Source organism: Pezoporus wallicus, unplaced genomic scaffold, assembly GCF_028554395.1.
Source record: "Pezoporus wallicus isolate ANWC-B61680 ecotype Strahan unplaced genomic scaffold, APGP_CSIRO_Pwel_v1 scaffold_2617, whole genome shotgun sequence".
Lineage (NCBI taxonomy): Eukaryota > Metazoa > Chordata > Aves > Psittaciformes > Psittacidae > Pezoporus > Pezoporus wallicus.
In genome coordinates, this window is record NW_026637592.1 from 643,246 (window position 1) to 660,714 (window position 17,469).

At 37.9% G+C, this 17,469-nt stretch overlaps 1 protein-coding gene across 5 annotated transcripts in view; it reads right to left on the bottom strand.

Moving 5' to 3' along the window:
- The window catches only part of SPATA17 (spermatogenesis associated 17), an 80,958-nt gene that overhangs the window by 57,506 nt on the left and 5,983 nt on the right, over positions 1-17,469 (bottom strand). For 4 of the 5 annotated variants that reach the window (XM_057406435.1, XM_057406436.1, XM_057406432.1 and 1 more), the window contains exons 4-5: positions 12,691-12,741; positions 6,141-6,244 (exon numbers count right to left, since the gene is read on the bottom strand). In XM_057406435.1, coding sequence (XP_057262418.1) covers positions 6,141-6,244; positions 12,691-12,741 — 155 coding nt within the window. The remainder of the gene's footprint in view (positions 1-6,140; positions 6,245-12,690; positions 12,742-17,469) is intronic. The other variant, XM_057406434.1, reaches the window with a different exon arrangement.

Sequence of the window (17,469 nt, forward strand, 5' to 3'; positions counted from 1 at the left end):
ACGGGCAGGGACAACTCACACTAAACCATGTCACCCAAGGCTCTGTCCAACCTGGCCTTGAACACACAGCCATGGAGCATTCATAACATCCTTGGGCAACCCATTCTAGTGCCTCACCACCCTAACAGGAAAGGACTTCCTCCTTACATCCAATCTAAACTTCCCCTGTTTAAGTTTTAATCCATTACCCCTTGTCCTATCACTACAGTCCCTAATGAAGAGTCCCTCCCCAGCATCCCTATAGGCCCCCTTTCAGATACTGGAAGGCTGCTATGAGGTCTCCACACAGCCTTCTCTTCTCCAGGATGAACAGCCCCAACTTCCTCAGCCTATCTTCATATGGGAGGTGCTCCAGCCCCCTGATCATCCTTGTGGCCTCCTCTGGACTTGTTCCAACAATTCCATGTCCTTTTTATGTTGAGGACACCAGAACTGCACACAATACTCCAAGTGAGGTCTCACAAGAGCAGAGTAAAGGGGCAGAATCACCTCCTTTGACCTGCTGGTCACACTCCTTTTGATGAAGCCCAGGATACGGTTGGCTTTCTGGGCTGCAAGTGCACACTGCAGCCGGCTCATGTTCATTTTCTCATCGACCAACACCCCCAAGTCCTTCTCTGCAGGGCTGCTCTGAATCTCTTCTCTGCCCAATTTGTAGCTGTGCCTGGGATTGCTCCGACCCAGGTGTAGGACCTTGCACTTGGCATGGTTAAACTTCAGAAGGTTGCCATCAGTCGACCTCGCAAGCATGTCAAGGTCCCTCTTCATGTCATTCAAATGTCTCAAATTATGTGCCTTACCATTCAAAATTGATATTGAAATAAACAAAAGCACATTTGGCACTTACTTCTATGGCTCCCAAAGAAAGCTGCCAGGATAACTTTACATTCTGAAAACTCTAATTACAGGTACATAAGTTAAAAAGCATCATGCATTTCCTCTTGATATCTTTAAAGACAAGGAAAAGAAGATGGGTTGAGGACAAATTAGTTAATTAAACATCAAGAGAAAGACAACATTACAAAAATGAGGTTTTTATTATTGCAAGAATTCCAAGGAGCTCTTTGAAACGCTTTGGCACTAATTGAAAATAGACTACAGAATCAATTGCTTCTGCAGTCAATGAGCAGGAACATTTTAATTGAATTATAAGACAATATATACATCCTTCAAAATGCTTTGACACTTGAAAGAATGGCCAGCACTTGGACTTATCATAAACGAACAGAGAGGTTGATGCTGAGCAAATTCTCCTCGTATTACTATGATGGCAGATGATTTAATTCAAGCCCACTTCATGGAAAACAGCACTACCTCAAAAGTTTTAAGCAGTAAAGTACTTGCCATGTTAAAAGCAAACAGACGTCAGTAGTGCTCTACTAATCAAGAATAAGCTAGATACTCTTACCTCTCTCAGTCCTACATGCTCAGGCATATTTGAAGAAAGGCTAAACCTTGGATTAGACCACCAGTAACATGTAACAGCACTGTATTTCACTGTTCATTAATTTAATAAAAAATCAGGCTGCACAAAGGATTTGTGGATATACATATTGCCAAGGAAGCAATTTGTATCACTTTGCATTATCTATTTCCCTGATATTTCTTGAGGACCAAAAAGCTTTAATGATGACTGTGATATTAAATCTGCTCATAGAACAGCTGCTCAAACTTGGATGAAAGTCACACCCTTCAGGGCCACTCTCAAGGCTTTTTTACTACTATAGCCAGCAACAATAGAATAATTTGGTGTCAACCCTGTAAGTGTGTGAATTCATGATTTATACACATGACAGCATTTACATACAGTACTATGCTTGCTAAAGCCAGATCAAGTCTTAGTTTGCTACCTTTAAGTCACTATTTATTTAATAGCCAAGAAATTTAAACTAACTGCCTTGATTACATGAGAAACCCAATGCCAGGACTTGGCCACTGCTTTGTTAGTTTTCTGATACTGCTATCTTACTGAGTCCTGTGTCTAGGGAAAAAATTTAAATGGTGCCATTCATCAGCAAATGGAGCACTACATCCCCAAATCTTATCTCTAGTTGCACACCTGACATATAGCAAAGTTGCTTTACTGTAGTTTAGAGGCCAGTGTGTAGATAACCTTAGTCAAAGAACTGCAAGTTAATCACACAGTTGGGCAACTGACATCACCCATAAATTCTTCTGATATAATGGTACCAGCATGCTAATTTATGTGAAGTGATGTCAATTTGCTTATCATGGATTGGAAACTGTTTCACATAAACCAAAATTCTAATGCATCATATGGAGTTATAGCCTATGCTAATTGCTTTTGGCATATTTCCCCTGGTAACCATTTTTCTAGGTCTTAGAGATGTTAAAGGTAGCTAGAAGAATATTTCAAAACAAGGTACATTTCCTTAAAATTAAATACATGAACTTTACTGAGAAGTAATGGAATTCATTTTAATGCATGCATGCATGTATATATGCAATCACCCAACTAATCCATATCTAGATAGAATACAGTATGAGTTGGTACTTATTTAAATACAAACAGATGCTATGGAGGAAGACTTATTACTAAAATATTTATTGTAAAATAAATATTTAAGAACAGGTTTCCTACTTGCTCAGTTTAGAACTTCCTAAATCTTGTAGGCAAAACAGAATTCAGGACTGATGAACCCCTTTCACCATCACACTGAGGCTAAACTGTACAAATACCAAGAAAAGTCTTAGTCTGCCCTCACGTAGGCAGAGTTCAGGGTTCAAATTCATTTTTTGCCGTCTGTCAAGGGATTCTTCGTATCACTTCTCAACTTAACTACTAGGGACTCTACTGGGGACACCATCAGCCATCACATCTATTGCTTATGCAGCAGTGAGAAGTAATGGGAATGCTGGAGGAAACCCCACATACTCTTCAGCCAGTCTGGGAGCTAAAGCCGACAGCTACCTTCAGTTCATAAAAAACTAGTGCCTTAAGTTAGGATAAGCAGTCTGTTAAGTGAGTAGAACCTCACACATAATATGACTATTATTATTTAATTATATTTTAGGTCAACTTCTGTTAGAATCAATTTCTGTTAAACTTAATTACATCCCTCTATGGCTTTAAACTGAGGCAGCTTCTATTAAGTTTACTTTCTCCTGGGGTTTTCACAGTAAAGACAAATGATAAAGGTCTGGCTACTAAATGAGGGTAGCTATTAAATAAGGACGGCTTGTATTAAAGCTGAATGGTAAAAATGTGACTACTGGTTGAGAAAACCTTTTAGTGGGGGATGTGTCTTATATTTAAAAAAATAGGACAAAGGAGAAGAGTGAAGGAAACAAACTTTGTTCACTAAGTCTTATAAGATACTCTTCTAAGAAACTAACAGAATGTTCAGTTCTCTGGCAATCTCCTCTGAAGTTTCCCTTAGAAAGTACTGAATGGTAAGCTGATACAGGCTCCTCCTTAATGAAAGGGGAGAAAAATAAGCACAACTCCTGGGGTTCTGGAGACCAAGAGGGAAGGACCTGAAATGTGATTTCCGGTAGCTGTTGATAAGAATTCTGTCAGCATTATTCTAGAGTATAAGACTGAGAACGATACTTTTTAGTTCAGTTTACAATCACACCATAATTCCAGAAAGAATACTGTTTAAAGAGATTTTGGAATTATAAACTTCTCATGTGTATTTTGTTGTTTTTTTCATTGTTTGGTTAGTTGTTTTTTTTTTGGGGGGGGGTTATATCACTGGAGTCCTTAAAGTCAGTCTCTGTTTTACAGTGATTCATTTGCTGTTTGTGAAGAAACTTGGTTCTTTACTAGCACTGACACTGCACAATGCATATATTCTGGTGAATACAGCTATAAGACAAATGAGAAAAAATGCATTACTTCATCTGTTAGGTTGTGCTCTTTCGTTTATATGCAAAAATGTTTACAAACAATGAGGTTATAGTCTTCCATATGTGATGACTGACGAAAATATGCAGAGAATCTTTCCATTTTGCTCAGTATTCCTCATAAGAAACACTCTCTGCCTTGGGGCCAAAGTAATTGACAGCATCTTAGCCCAATGACAGGAAAAATCTGTTTTGCTGAGGGCTTAAACCTCATCTTCATTAAACATCCGCTAGCCTTCATGAGAATATATGTATTTGATTACAAATGTTCCCCAGTAAAGAGATTACTGCAGTGACTTGATTGCACTTGAAAACTGATGCATTTTTAAAACTGAAACTTGTATTGTTTGAGATAAGTGACCAAATTCACGCAAAAATTCATTAACTTTTAATTCAGAAGATGGATTTTTCATTTCATCTGAAAGATATAAAATTATGTAAATTCTCAAAGACAGAACTCAAATTAGCAGAGTATGAATATATCAGTTGCTGGGTAAGAGTTTACATGGACCATCTGAGACAATTTGACGTACCTGAAGTTACACTGCTCACTTTACTTAGTAAAGAAAAGCAGCAAAAAAGTATTTCCTGATTAAAATATCTACCCAATGGATAGGCTTTATGGTTTTTAAACACCTGGACAAATTCTAGGGAATTTAATGAACCTATCAAAGTAATTAAAGAAAGGTATTTTTGTAGTCCTGCAAAGTTAGATGTACCCAGCAGAAATCTGTTATGGATTTTGGAAAATAAAATACAAAGCTCCAATCAACCTGTGTTCAGTACAGCAGGAACACTACTGGTTACCTTGTTTTATTCACACACATCAAAGGTTGATCTAACTGACAAGTTATGAGCCTTTTTGCAGGTTTAGGCAGGGAATAGAGAAGAGTGTTTGAACTATTACAAACAGAGAAGGTTGTGTCTCTGCAGTTTATTTCAGTTATATTCATTTTAAACCAGAAAAATTATGGCTTCATTTACTTTCCACAATTTGGTCTAGTCTTCCTAGAATTCTACATTTTCAAGAAGACAACATACTTCAAAGATTTCAGAACAAGAAGGTACAATTGAAGAGATGATAGGTTTTTTAAGTCTGGTTTTGCATAGCTATAATTTAACTTTCTGCATAGAATACATTTAAATGAATAGCAATGAGAGATTAAAGGAAGTAGTTATGAGTGTGTTTCATTACATGTAACAGTGTAATGCACGAGTTATAATGCTATGACAAAAAGGACGTATCATCATCTATAATTGTGGAAAAACATTATAAATTAATAAGCAGTGTCCAAAGAAGTGGAATAATTCTTTCTTTTCATCTGTAACTTACATATTCTTTTTTCTTTAACAGTTTTCTGGCTGAATTGTCTGCCATGTGATCTAGACAAGATTTCCAGAAATACTTTTTCACTAGACTGCCTTGTATTTCTATGCTTCAGAAAGCAAAGATTTGTCTCAGGCATTCTGAAGAGCAAAAAATTGATGGATTTTGTTCAACACTTTCACTTACAAGGATAAAGTAATAATCATGGAAACCCACTATTTTTTCTGTTTCCACTGTTCTCTGAAGAAATAGTCATGGATCAGGACATCAAATGTGCTAAAGGGAAATAATTGCCTCTGTTTTATACAGCTTTCAACTTAAGTACAGGGAAAGACAGGAGCTGGATAGAAGAAATAGAGTAGGAGCATACAGCAACAACAGTTCTAGCCAGAAATCTAATAGGCAAGTGAATCTCTTCTGTAACTATGAAACGAACCTGCTTCACTATATCTACACCAGCCCTTTTCACAATTAACATTCATAGCATTGCTAATGCATGTAACTCAGATCTATATCTGCACTTTCATTCATTGTCACTAATCAATTTGCAAAATAAACTATGAAACCATTTTTTTTTTTTTTTAGCTTGTGTATACTGGGAAACCAACTAAACTAGTTCAACAAACCATATATTCGGCATAATGATCTATGAGCTCTGAGCAGAGATGAAAAGCCCAATTCAAATTTATGAAACTGGTACAAACCCAGAGTCTGCCTAATGAATTCAAAGAAATTATTTTGAATTCCTAAGAGTGTAAATGAGAACAGAATTTGGTGCAACATGCACAGGCTTAGGTTAAAGTGATGATGACTGATACATACATATATAGTTGATAATGGAAGGGAACCTGCACTCAAAGAAACAGTTTAAATAGTGCCATGCACTTTCTACAAATAAAAGAAGAGGAAATGAATGCATTAGCCCATGGAGGTTTATCTTTACCTGACAATATCGTTATTCACAGAAATGGCTTCCAGGTATTCCTTCAGTGCATAATAATTATGGACATATTTCCGAATATAATAGCCTCGCCATCTTTTCTGAATCTAGAAGAAATAAATACCTGCTTAGTACATTTCAAATCAAAAGTTTGTATGCATATCAAAAACCTGCTGTATTTCGCAAATAATATGGTTTCCTTAAAAGTGATATCAAGTAGAAACACCACTATGTTTCAATGAAGAAAACAAGGGTAGGATGTAACATATTGTATTTAAATGGTGATATGAATTTACTATTAAATGCCAACATCAAAAACATAATATCAAGTTTAAAAAAAAACAACTATATTGGGGTGTGACAATGAAAAGAAGTGTCTGCTACTGCCAGTGGCATTGCTCTAAAAACAGCAAAAAAGCAGCACAGAAGTGGTGTCTTTTGTCAGGTGTAACATACATTAATTACTGATTCACCAGCTACACTCTCACTTTTGTGTTCTGTATATAATCTAAACTGAATAGAAGCCTTTCTGGTAACTCAATGAATCAGGCTTTCTCTAAATATCATTTACAAACTGCACTTCTTTCATCTCCAGTGTAAGATGATGCATCTCCTAATTACTTCTAGTCTGCATTACGTCCACTCCTCCTCCAACTTCTATCTCTTGGACCTTTACAGCTTTGATATTTTAAGAGACATAACAGCTGAAAGGCAGAATCTACATTAAAAAGGCAAAAAGACTGAGGTCTTCTGATCCAAAACAATTCCATCATGAGAAGCTACACCCCTTCACTAAGTGCACTGAAGAGAATGCTGCAAACTGCCGAGAGCTCTCCTTTTCCTCTGGCTACTAGACTTTTCAAAAACTTAAACTCTTCAGTTTATCTACAGGGAATATTTTTTGTTTTGGTTTGTTGTTTTTTTTTCCCTTTACACCTACCCTTCTCTTTCCAGAACCAAGGGATGAGTTGGTAAGTGGAGTTGGTAAGTGTTACATATCTTTTATGTAAGATTTAGCGAGAGAATAAATAAAGCCTTCGGTAAGTCTTTGAGTGACGAGTCACCAAGAAAATCAAATGATGCACTAAAGCTATTAGGAATAAGAGGATAATAGCTTCTAGTGTTAATACACTCTTCTATTTCCCCTTTGTGCATCTTCATGTATTTTCCTCTCTTCACAAGTAAGACTCATGACTAATTTTAAAAGTTGGCATTTTCTTTTACCCATGTGTTGTTGTTTGGAGTTTTTTGACTAAAAAAAAGGGTTTGGACCTCTAGACATTGTTATAATATGTATACATAACAGTTATGTGAGTAGCAGAACATGGGAACAAGAAAGTTTAAGCACTAGACATGCTTCTTTGCACTAAGTGATAGTAAATTTCATACTCTTTGCAACTCCACTTTCTCATATACAAGCTTACTGGGTTAAAAAGGGATAGTGAAAGAGCAAAGAATGACTATGCCTTCCGAGATATGGGATTAAGCAAAATCCTTTGCATGTAAATAAAGATCTTAGCTTTGTTTTTCTGTTCGGCTTCAAAATTTCTCAACAAGAGCAACTTGGCTCCCATCTAGCTGTGTGCTCATTAATGCAGGATTATGGTCCCTTTGGAACTCTTTCTGACAGTCTTCACCTCACAGTTATAAATGCAGAAGCGGATAGTTCTGGGTTAAAGGATCAAAACTCAAACTGAAAGACAAAAGACTCACATTGCATAAAGCTATAATTATCTCCAATGGGCTCAGCATACCAATTAAATGCTGCATTCTACCTTTATTTACACCACTTGCTGTTCAGAATGACCTCACTGATTCCAACTGAATGAAACATAAGCAAGAAAAACTGCATTTTGCCTCAAATTATTTTATGCTAGGCTTCTGTTTCCCTAATACTGTATGTCTTTTCACGACTAATCTTTTTGAATGTTTTACACAGAGCTTCTGATGATGTTCATATTTTCCATGTGCAAGTTGTAAATGTTTGCTTTTATATGGAACTAGAATATGCTATAAATACATTTCTTTTTAATTCCAAGGTGAATGTTTAAAAATTCTTGAGGAAAAAAATAGAAGTGTTTATGCCCTTCAAAGTAATTAGCAAGTTTCAACAGTGATTGGTACAAAACAATTATTGTCATTGATCAGCACTGAACAGATCATTTTAACCAAAGTCATTGTGTGCTCAGCAGATTACAGCTTGTTAACGGGCAAGTTCTAAATGACCTCTTAAGCTAGTCAAATCAATGATGCATATTCCTCATTAAGTAACATCAAAATGTAAGTGGTCTTATAAATAATGTTTATTTTAAGCACTAAAACAAATGGCAAAACCTTGATATATCAAAAGCCATCTGCTCACGGAAAATAGTTTTGGGGTTTTTTTTTTCCACAGGATTACTTTTGTTGCTGGAAATTTTAGCAAACTTAAATCTTTTCAGGGAGAGAATCACGTTCTGACTTATTAGTCAAAACTGAAATTGATTTAAACAAGTTCTCTGATTTAATTTGAAAGGGTGAACCTGATAGTTCTGGTTACAACTAAATGCAGAGAGACAGAGATTTAAGCTGACTTAGAAACTGAGCATGTGTACACCCTCAATGATACTTCAATAGTGAGAACTAAATACGCCTTTCTAATCAATGACTATAAACTGAAATAAATAGTTTAATAAAACTATGAGGCAAAACTAAGTGGTTAAACAGAAAAAATAAACCAAACCCACACAGTTATTGTTATATTTTCAGAATACTTAAGCATATTAATCATGAATGAAGCACACAATGTGTGAATATGAGGCACTGTTGGCTTAGGAAACCTAAAGCCTGGCCACACATCTGTGCAGAAACTCAACAGGCCTCATTGTCTATTTTCCTGGGCTTTGGCTCATTCTTCAAAAAACAGACGACAGCAAACAACCCAACGCCAAAACATTCAGTGCTTCAGAATGGTAGTGTTTTCAATCTGCTCTGCAGATATGGCTGCGCAATATTTAGATACAAGAGAATGGTATTCTGACATTTGCAATTAAAGATCTGTTGTATTGTTTTCTACTGATTTAAATTTCCATTAAAGAAAAGGACATGACTGAAAACAATGGTATTTTGACGATTTATATCACCTAATGATTCAACATTATATTTCCATTATAACTGAATGGGAATACATTCCATTTCTTTTAAAAATGAAAGACTAAACGTAAAACTTCATTTGATTAGATTACATAATTGCCTCTGGAATTTGGTCTTCAAACGCCTTCTAAAAGTACACAGCCAACTTTTAAGAGCTAGCTCGCATCTCCTGTTTTCTCCCCAGGGTGGAATACTTTCAACCTAGCTAATAACCAAATAAAATAACTTAAAAAAAAAAAAAAAAAAAAAAAAAAAACCTATATAAACTAAACTCTCTCCCCTCAAAAAAAAAAAAAAAAAATTCTGAAGAATTAGATTGCTGTTCAGCTCTCTAACATGCACCAAATGTAAGATTCTGTTTTGTGCCTCTGAAAGAACCCGCACCAAGTCAAAAACCTGATGGGAACACATCTCTCGAGTCTGAGATCTTTTGGAACTGGAAAAGCCACAAAATTAAAATCTGTTCTCAGATTCTTCCTACTTTACAGGAGTTTCCTTGGGTTACTCTCCATTCCTACCACATTCCAAGTTTTGGTAGTATTTGAAAGGTAGGATGCCTTGCCAAAAAAGTTATAGGCCTCTAAAGTGTGTTTATTCCACAAAATAGAAGAATTAAGTGAGATAAAAATATTTCACCTAAAAAAAATCTCTCATGTCCTTCCTATGTTTGTTCTATATATTTGTTTAATTGTGGTTCCAAAGTAGAGGAAAAATTGCTGATTTCTAGATATTTTCCAGAAATTATATATATTCTAAATTATTTTGCAGCTTTCCTCATAACAATCATAATTTGCTGTATATTTACTAAAGTTCAAGGACTGTTTATACTCCTCTTCATCTAGCAAAATTCACTCAAACATCAGCAAGCTCAGTGCAGGTCCACCTCTATGTTTAGGCAATGAAATTGTCCTGTGCTTTCCGAGTAACTCTTACAAGATTCCATGCATCAAATGTCATGCAGAATCATAGAATCATAGATTAGTCAGGGTTGGAAAGGACCTTAAGATCATCTAGTTCCAACTCCCCTGCACAGGCAGGGACACCTCACACTAAACCATGTCACCCAAGGCTCTGTCCAACCTGGCCTTGAACACACAGCCATGGAGCATTCACAACATCCTTGGGCAACCCATTCTAGTGCCTCACCACCCTCACAATAAAGAACTTCCTCCTTACATCCAATCTAAACTTCCCCTGTTTAAGTTTTAACTCGTTACCCCTTGTCCTATCACTACAGTCCCTAATGAAGAGTCCCTCCCCAGCATCCCTATAGGCCCCCTTTCAGATACTGGAAGGCTGCTATGAGGTCTCCACACAGCCTTCTCTTCTCCAGGATGAACAGCCCCAACTTTCTCAGCCTGTCTTCATATGGGAGGTGTTCCAGTCCCCTGATCATCCTCGTGGCCCTCCTCTGGACTTGTTCCAACACTTCCATGTCCTTTTGATGTTGAGGACACCAGAACTGCACACAATACTCCAAGTGAGGTCTCACAAGAGCAGAGCAGAAGGGCAGGATCGCCTCCTTGGACCTTTTGATGCAGCCCAGGATATGGTTGGCTTTCCGGGCTGCAAGTGCACACTGCAGCCGGCTCATGTTCATTTTGTCATCAACCAACACCCCCAAGTCCTTCTCTGCAGGGCTGCTCTGAAACTTTTCTCTGCCCAACCTGTAGCTGTGCCTGGGATTGCTCCCACCCAGGTGTAGGACCATGCACTTGGCATGGTTAAACTTCATAAGGTTGGCATCAGCCCACCTCACAAGCCTGTCAAGGTCCCTCTGGATGCCATTCCTTCCCTCCAGCGGATCAACCAAACCACACAGCTTGGTGTCATTGGCAAACTTGCTGAGGGTGCACTCAATCCCACTGTCCATGTCACCAACAAAGATGTTGAACAAGACTAGTCCCAACACCGATCCCTGAGGGACACCACTCATTACTGGTCTCCAGCTGGATATCGAGCCATTGACCACAACTCTTTGTGTGCGGCCATCCAGCCAGTTCTTTATCCACCCAGTGGTCCACCCATCAAATTCATGTCTCTCCAATTTACAGACAAGGATGTCTTGCAGGACAGTCTCTAAACCTTTGCACAAGTCCAGGTAGATGATGTCAGCCGCTCTACCCCTATCCATCAGTTCCGTAGCCCCATCATAGAAGGCCACCAAATTGGTCAGGCAGGATTTTCCCTTAGTGAAGCCATGCAGGCTGTCGCCAAGCACGTTGTTGATTTTCATGTGCCTTAGCATGCCTTCCAGGAGAATCTGCTCCAAGATTTTGCCAGGCACAGAGGTGAGACTGACTGGTCTGTAGTTCCCTGGGTCATCCATTTTCCCCTTCTTGAAAATGGGGGTTATATTTCCGTTTTTCCAGTCATCGGGAACTTCACCTGACTGCCATGATTTTTCAAATATGATGGACACTGCCTTAGCAACTTCATTCGTCAGTTCATTTGCCAGTGAAGACTGAGGCAAAGAAGTCATTAAGAACCTCAGCCTTCTCCAAATCCAGGGTAATCCAGTTCCAAATCCAGTAATCCTTCTCCAAATCCAGTTCTCCGGATAGCTTTCAGAGAGGGCCTACATTGTCCCTAGCCTGTCTTTTATTCGCTATGTACCTATAGAATCCCTTCCTGATATCTTTAACATCCATAGCCAACTTTAATTCTAACTGGGCCTTGGCTTTCCTAACCTGGTCCATAGCTTCCCAGACAACATCCCTGTAATCTTCCCAGGCTGCCTGTCCTTCTTTCCACTTTTTACAAGCCTCTTTTTTTCCCTCAGCATCCCTTATCCATCCAAGGAGGTCCCTGGCCCTCCTGCTGCACTTCCTTCTAGTCAAGATGCAACATTCCTGAGCTTGTAGCAGGTGATCCTTGAATATCAACCAACAGTCTTGGGACCCCCTGCCCTCTAAGGCTATATCCCATGGAACCTTACTAAGCAGGTTCCTGAAGAGGCCAAAGTCTGCTCTCTTGAAGTCCAGGGCAGTGAGCTTGCTGCACGCTCTTCTCACTGTCCTGAGGATCTCAAACTTGACCATCTCACGATGTACTAACATAAGAAAAAGCACAGCCACATCAACAAACCCAAAATCCCTCTCGTTTGTTAGAATTGTTAATATATGTCTACATTTGTAAGAATACAGCTAGAATGTTTCAGGGTTTTATCAATATCATATCTGGTAAGGTAGAAAGAAGTCAATACAGCAAGACACATGCAGATGCCTTAAATTCAGCAACAGCTTTCAAATACAACCCAGACTACTGAATGTAACTTTAATTTTTAACTATGTACCATTTCCCACTGTTGCCATCAGCATATCAATCAAGTGTATATTATTCTGGTTTGCTCATTTTATTAAAAGCAAATTCGGAGCACAATTGACTTTTTCATTTGTTTAACAAGTGAAGAAATATTTACCCTGACAGCCATTTCATTGTAGAAATTCATCTTCATCATAAAATATGCTGTCTGTGAATCAAGGGGGGAAGAAAAGAAGGCTTATATTTCAGTTGCACAAAGACAGTGCTCCTATTTTTACATATAAAAGATAAGAATCTTTATACATAATACATAATAAGAACTCTAGTCTTAGAGAGAATAAAATCAAACTTTGTATTGAAGAGATAGGCTTCCTAATACATAATGCAGGCTTAACCAGAAAAATCTATGGTAGTCAAACTAGGAGCTAATGGAGATATATGATCATAAAATGCTCTCCGCTGAGTTTGATAATCAATGGTGCTCTACTGAGAGTAGAATAACAAAGCAGAAATATTCACAAGTGCTGGTGACACGTAGTATCATGTATGATTTATTCACTGGGGTTCTTTTAGCCAAAACTCACAGAAACATAAAAGGAATTCATATTTCAAGACGTCTGGTTTAATGAAAATTTCAAAGAAATGCTGTCTTCAGTCGAAATCGTTCAAGGATACATACGCAGTGATGGAGCAAAATTGTGCCTTCCAACCATCTGTACTAAATGTTATGTACTTAGCTGCCTCCTGAGTAATCCTTGGGAATTTTATTTCATTTAATATTCATTTTAACATCATAAAATCATAAATACAACGATACCATGTTACAGTGAATCCCCTGACATAGAAAACATTTCCTGAAGTCCTGGTTTCTTTCCAATAAAGTAGAATTCCTCTCATAGTGAACGAATCCCCTATTATACTAAGCAATCACTTGGCAGCATAGGTTATTTTAATGGATACATCACTTTAAACTAAGCTTTCACATCTGTTCCACCCTCTAATTACAAATGCAAAATGAACATAATTCACAATTGTATCATAAAAAGTAAAATATAAGTACTTTGAATGCAAGAGTATGTCCTTTATTTAGCACAACATGTAGCTTTTATATGTTTCTCATGTTTTAGACACAAATCAAAGGCAAAAGTGCTTTCCCCCGATATAGTGATTTTCTCCCCCATGGCAAACAGGAATTCACTATAAAAGGGTTTCACTGTAATTAGTGTTATTTGAATTGCCTAGTCTGATCCAAAGCAAATTGTCTGTGGAGAGCAGCAGGACTGGATTATTTATCAACAGTCTGGGCAATTAAGAAACAGTTGGCTGCAATATGTTATTTACAAATGAACACAATGATGCTACTTCATTTTAAATTCTCTTTCTTCATTACATTAAGCAAGGCATAATTCCTGCACTTTAATTAAGGTGCATTTTAAATGCTCACTTTCATATCATACCAATCTACTAATAATGGAAACAGTAGAAAAGATATTTCTGATATAAAAGAAAAATGCAGGACTGTTAAATTTCAAACAAGTTCTTCATATATGTGTGTATACATACACACATACACATATATATTTAAGGGAATCTCCACCTCAAAGATATGAATTAGAATAGTGGATTCTGTCACCCCTTTTGTCTCCATAAATGTTTCCTGAGTGATACTGACTGTAGATGGCTAATACTAGAATGAAATAATGGTTGCCAGGGCTACGTATATTCCTAAACTGCTTGATTAAATTGATACAACTTTGCTTTGCAGCTCATCCCTTCTTCTTTTGTACCACCTTCTTTCTTGCCCTTCCACCAAATAAATAAAGTACTTTTTTAATGGGAATTTCTAAGCTTAAAAATCCTCATTTCTGTCCATTACTGATTAAACTAAACTCACATCTTTGTTTATTCTCTTATTTTAAGGCTGTTAGGTCTGAATACATCCCCTTTCTCTGAAGAACCTCAGTCAGAGACCTAACATCACAATGCTCTTTATATTATCAATATTGGAAGACAGTGGGACCACTTTCCTTCTGAGCTTGGCAAAGTACTGAAGAGCTCTGCAGTTGCATCTCTGTCTACCATTTACAGAGATAGTCAATGACAACTAGGGTCCTAAATTGCTTACTTCACTTAGGTGTGAGAAATCCAGGCCTTACCGTACCACAACTTAACAAGATCAGGCACAATAAATAGCAAATTACATATTCCTGCTTTTACTCAACACTATTCTAAATCACAAGTCAGCCAAATGCAGAATTAACAGCCTTACAACCTTATCCTTGTGCTTAAAGCCAAAGCCTGTGTAACCATCTAGGCTCTTCTGCACTGTTTTCTAGTCCTGATTAGAATAATGTGTACTAGTTCTGCTATTACAAGGGATGGAGAATTAGAGCCATAATTTAGTGCTTCAACCCCAGTCTCTATTTATATCGTTCCCTAGTAAAGAAAAGATTTTTTCCTGAACTGGTGCTTTCTTGCACAGAAAACTCCTCTCTTATGTGTAAGTGGAATTTCCTGCATTTCAGCTGTGCCCATAGCATTGCCACTGGCTCTGGTTACCAACTCCAAGGTGACACTGCAAGGCTGACTCTCTGAGAAGAATGATCTTGCCATCTCACCCACATGCAGCACCTCCACTTTTGAACCATGAAGTCTTTGTATCTGTCTCTGGTTTTAATATACAGGTCTCCCTACTACTTTACAGTAGGTCTATGGTTCCAAAATACATTTGAAGCTTTTTGTGTATGAAGTGCTGTACTACTTTCTCCTTTTCTGTTTAAAAACATGTTTGGGGATCACCTACAGATGTGCAGTAGCAGTCAATTTTTCTCCTTCTTGGTAGCTGGTGCAGCATTGTGTTTTGACTTTCAGCCTGGGAACAGTGCTGATAACACCAATGTTTTTAGTTGTTGCTAAGTAATGTCTACCCTGACCAAGGACTTTGTGAGCCTCATGCTCTGCCAGGGAGGAGGTGAAGCCAGGAAGAAGCAGAGACAGGACACCTGACCCAAACTGACCAAAGAGGTATTCCATACCACAGCACGTCATGCCCAGGATGTAAGGGAGAGTTACCCAGAAGGGCGAGGAGTGCGGGGCTGGACAAGTTATCGGTCAGTGCTTAGTCGGGCTGGGGGGGTGTGCGTTGGGCTGGGGGGGGGGGGGCGTTATCGGTCGGCTGGTGGTGAGGTGTTGTCTTCTCTTCCCTTGTTATTTCCTTTATCATTATTATCATTGGTGGTAGCAGTAGTGACTTGCGTTGTACCTTAGTTACTAAACTGTTCTTATCTCAAGCCGTGGGAGTTGCATTCTTTTTGATTCTCCTCTCCGTCCCTCCAGGAGTAGGGGGAGGGCAAGAAGGGAGGGAGGGAGTGAACGAGCTGTCTGGCTGGGTTTAAACCAAGACAGATATGATCCTGGTTGGTATTCTGTTTTTCTTTCTCTCTCTATATATATCCTATTGTTACTGATGTTGTTGTATTATATTTTACTTTTATTTCAATTGTTAAACTATTCTTATCTCAACCCATGGGATTTTATTTTTTTTTTTCTGACTCTCCTCACATCCCACAGGGGTGGGGGGTGAGTGTGTGGCTGCATTGTACTTAGCTGCTGTCTGGACTTAAACAACCACAGCTTGAGATTAATATTAGGAAACAAAGCTTTATACCAAAGAACCTCTATTTAGAATATAGAAAGGCACATAACTTTAGTCATATAAAAAACATATTTTTATTTTTTTTTAACTTATATCTAACAATCAAAGCAAGAGGCAGCAGAAGAGTAACAAATGAAATACTAGCAGCGATGCACATATGGACAGCCAATCTGATGAGCCTCAGCTTTTGTTATTTTCCGCATCAGTACCAACCACATTTCACCATTTTGAATATAATCATTAAAATGATTTATTATCAAGCAATCCTGGGTATTTTGTGCATATGCTTTGCCTTGTTTGCTGGCAGCAGATACCAATCCAAACATTATCAGTGGGCAAATTTTAAAGTGACCAGTCTATTAAAGGAATTATCGTGTCAAAGGTATCACTGTGTTTCATACTTAGGACTCATTACAACAGTTATTAGCAAGAATCCAGTGCAAACATTAACTGATCCCAAATTCAGCCACTGATGGAGTAAAGATAGTATAACAATGAATATACATAGTAAACTCAAACTTTACATTTAAGTCCATCCCAAAATATACAACACTGAATATAGCTGTCTAAAGGGAGGGAAAAGTACCTCTTTATCTGCTACTTGTATGGCTTTCAGGTTATTTTTCAATCAAGATGTCCTATTTAGTCCTCTCCAATCAAAGAGATGGCAAATACAAAATAAAGTATTTGAGGGGGAAAAGGTGGTTTTCCATGCTGATCACTGTACAATATGTAAGTTTGCTGATGAGATTCTGCTCCTCTAGCACCCTAATACTGACCAAGTACCGGAATCCAGAAAGTTAATGAATTAATAGTGTGATTTAGAATGTGTTAAGTGTGGGCTTGCACAATTTCTTTCCCTGCATTATTCCACAAACTTCAGATTTGGCAAGGGCTTGTCAGTTATGGCTATTTGAAGAACTACACACGAACCAGGCTTTATTGGTTCAAGTCTTTTTTATTTTTATCTCCAGAAACATATTGCAAGAATGGGAAGCTGAGGGGGGTTTATGATACTAGCTATCTCAGCCTGGTTATTACAGCAAATATATGCTAATTTGAAAGACTATCTTAAAATGTAACTATTAGAATTTTTTTTTTAAAAGAGAGGGCAAAAGAAGGGAGAAGTAACAAAGAGATGAGATAAAAAACCTTCAATTTCAGAGATGCACAGAACAACTGAGGTTGGCAGAGACCTCTGGAGCTCCAAACCATTGCTCAAAGCAGAATCAATCAGAGCAAGTTGTGCACTTCAGCTGGGTTTGTAGTATCTCCAAGGAT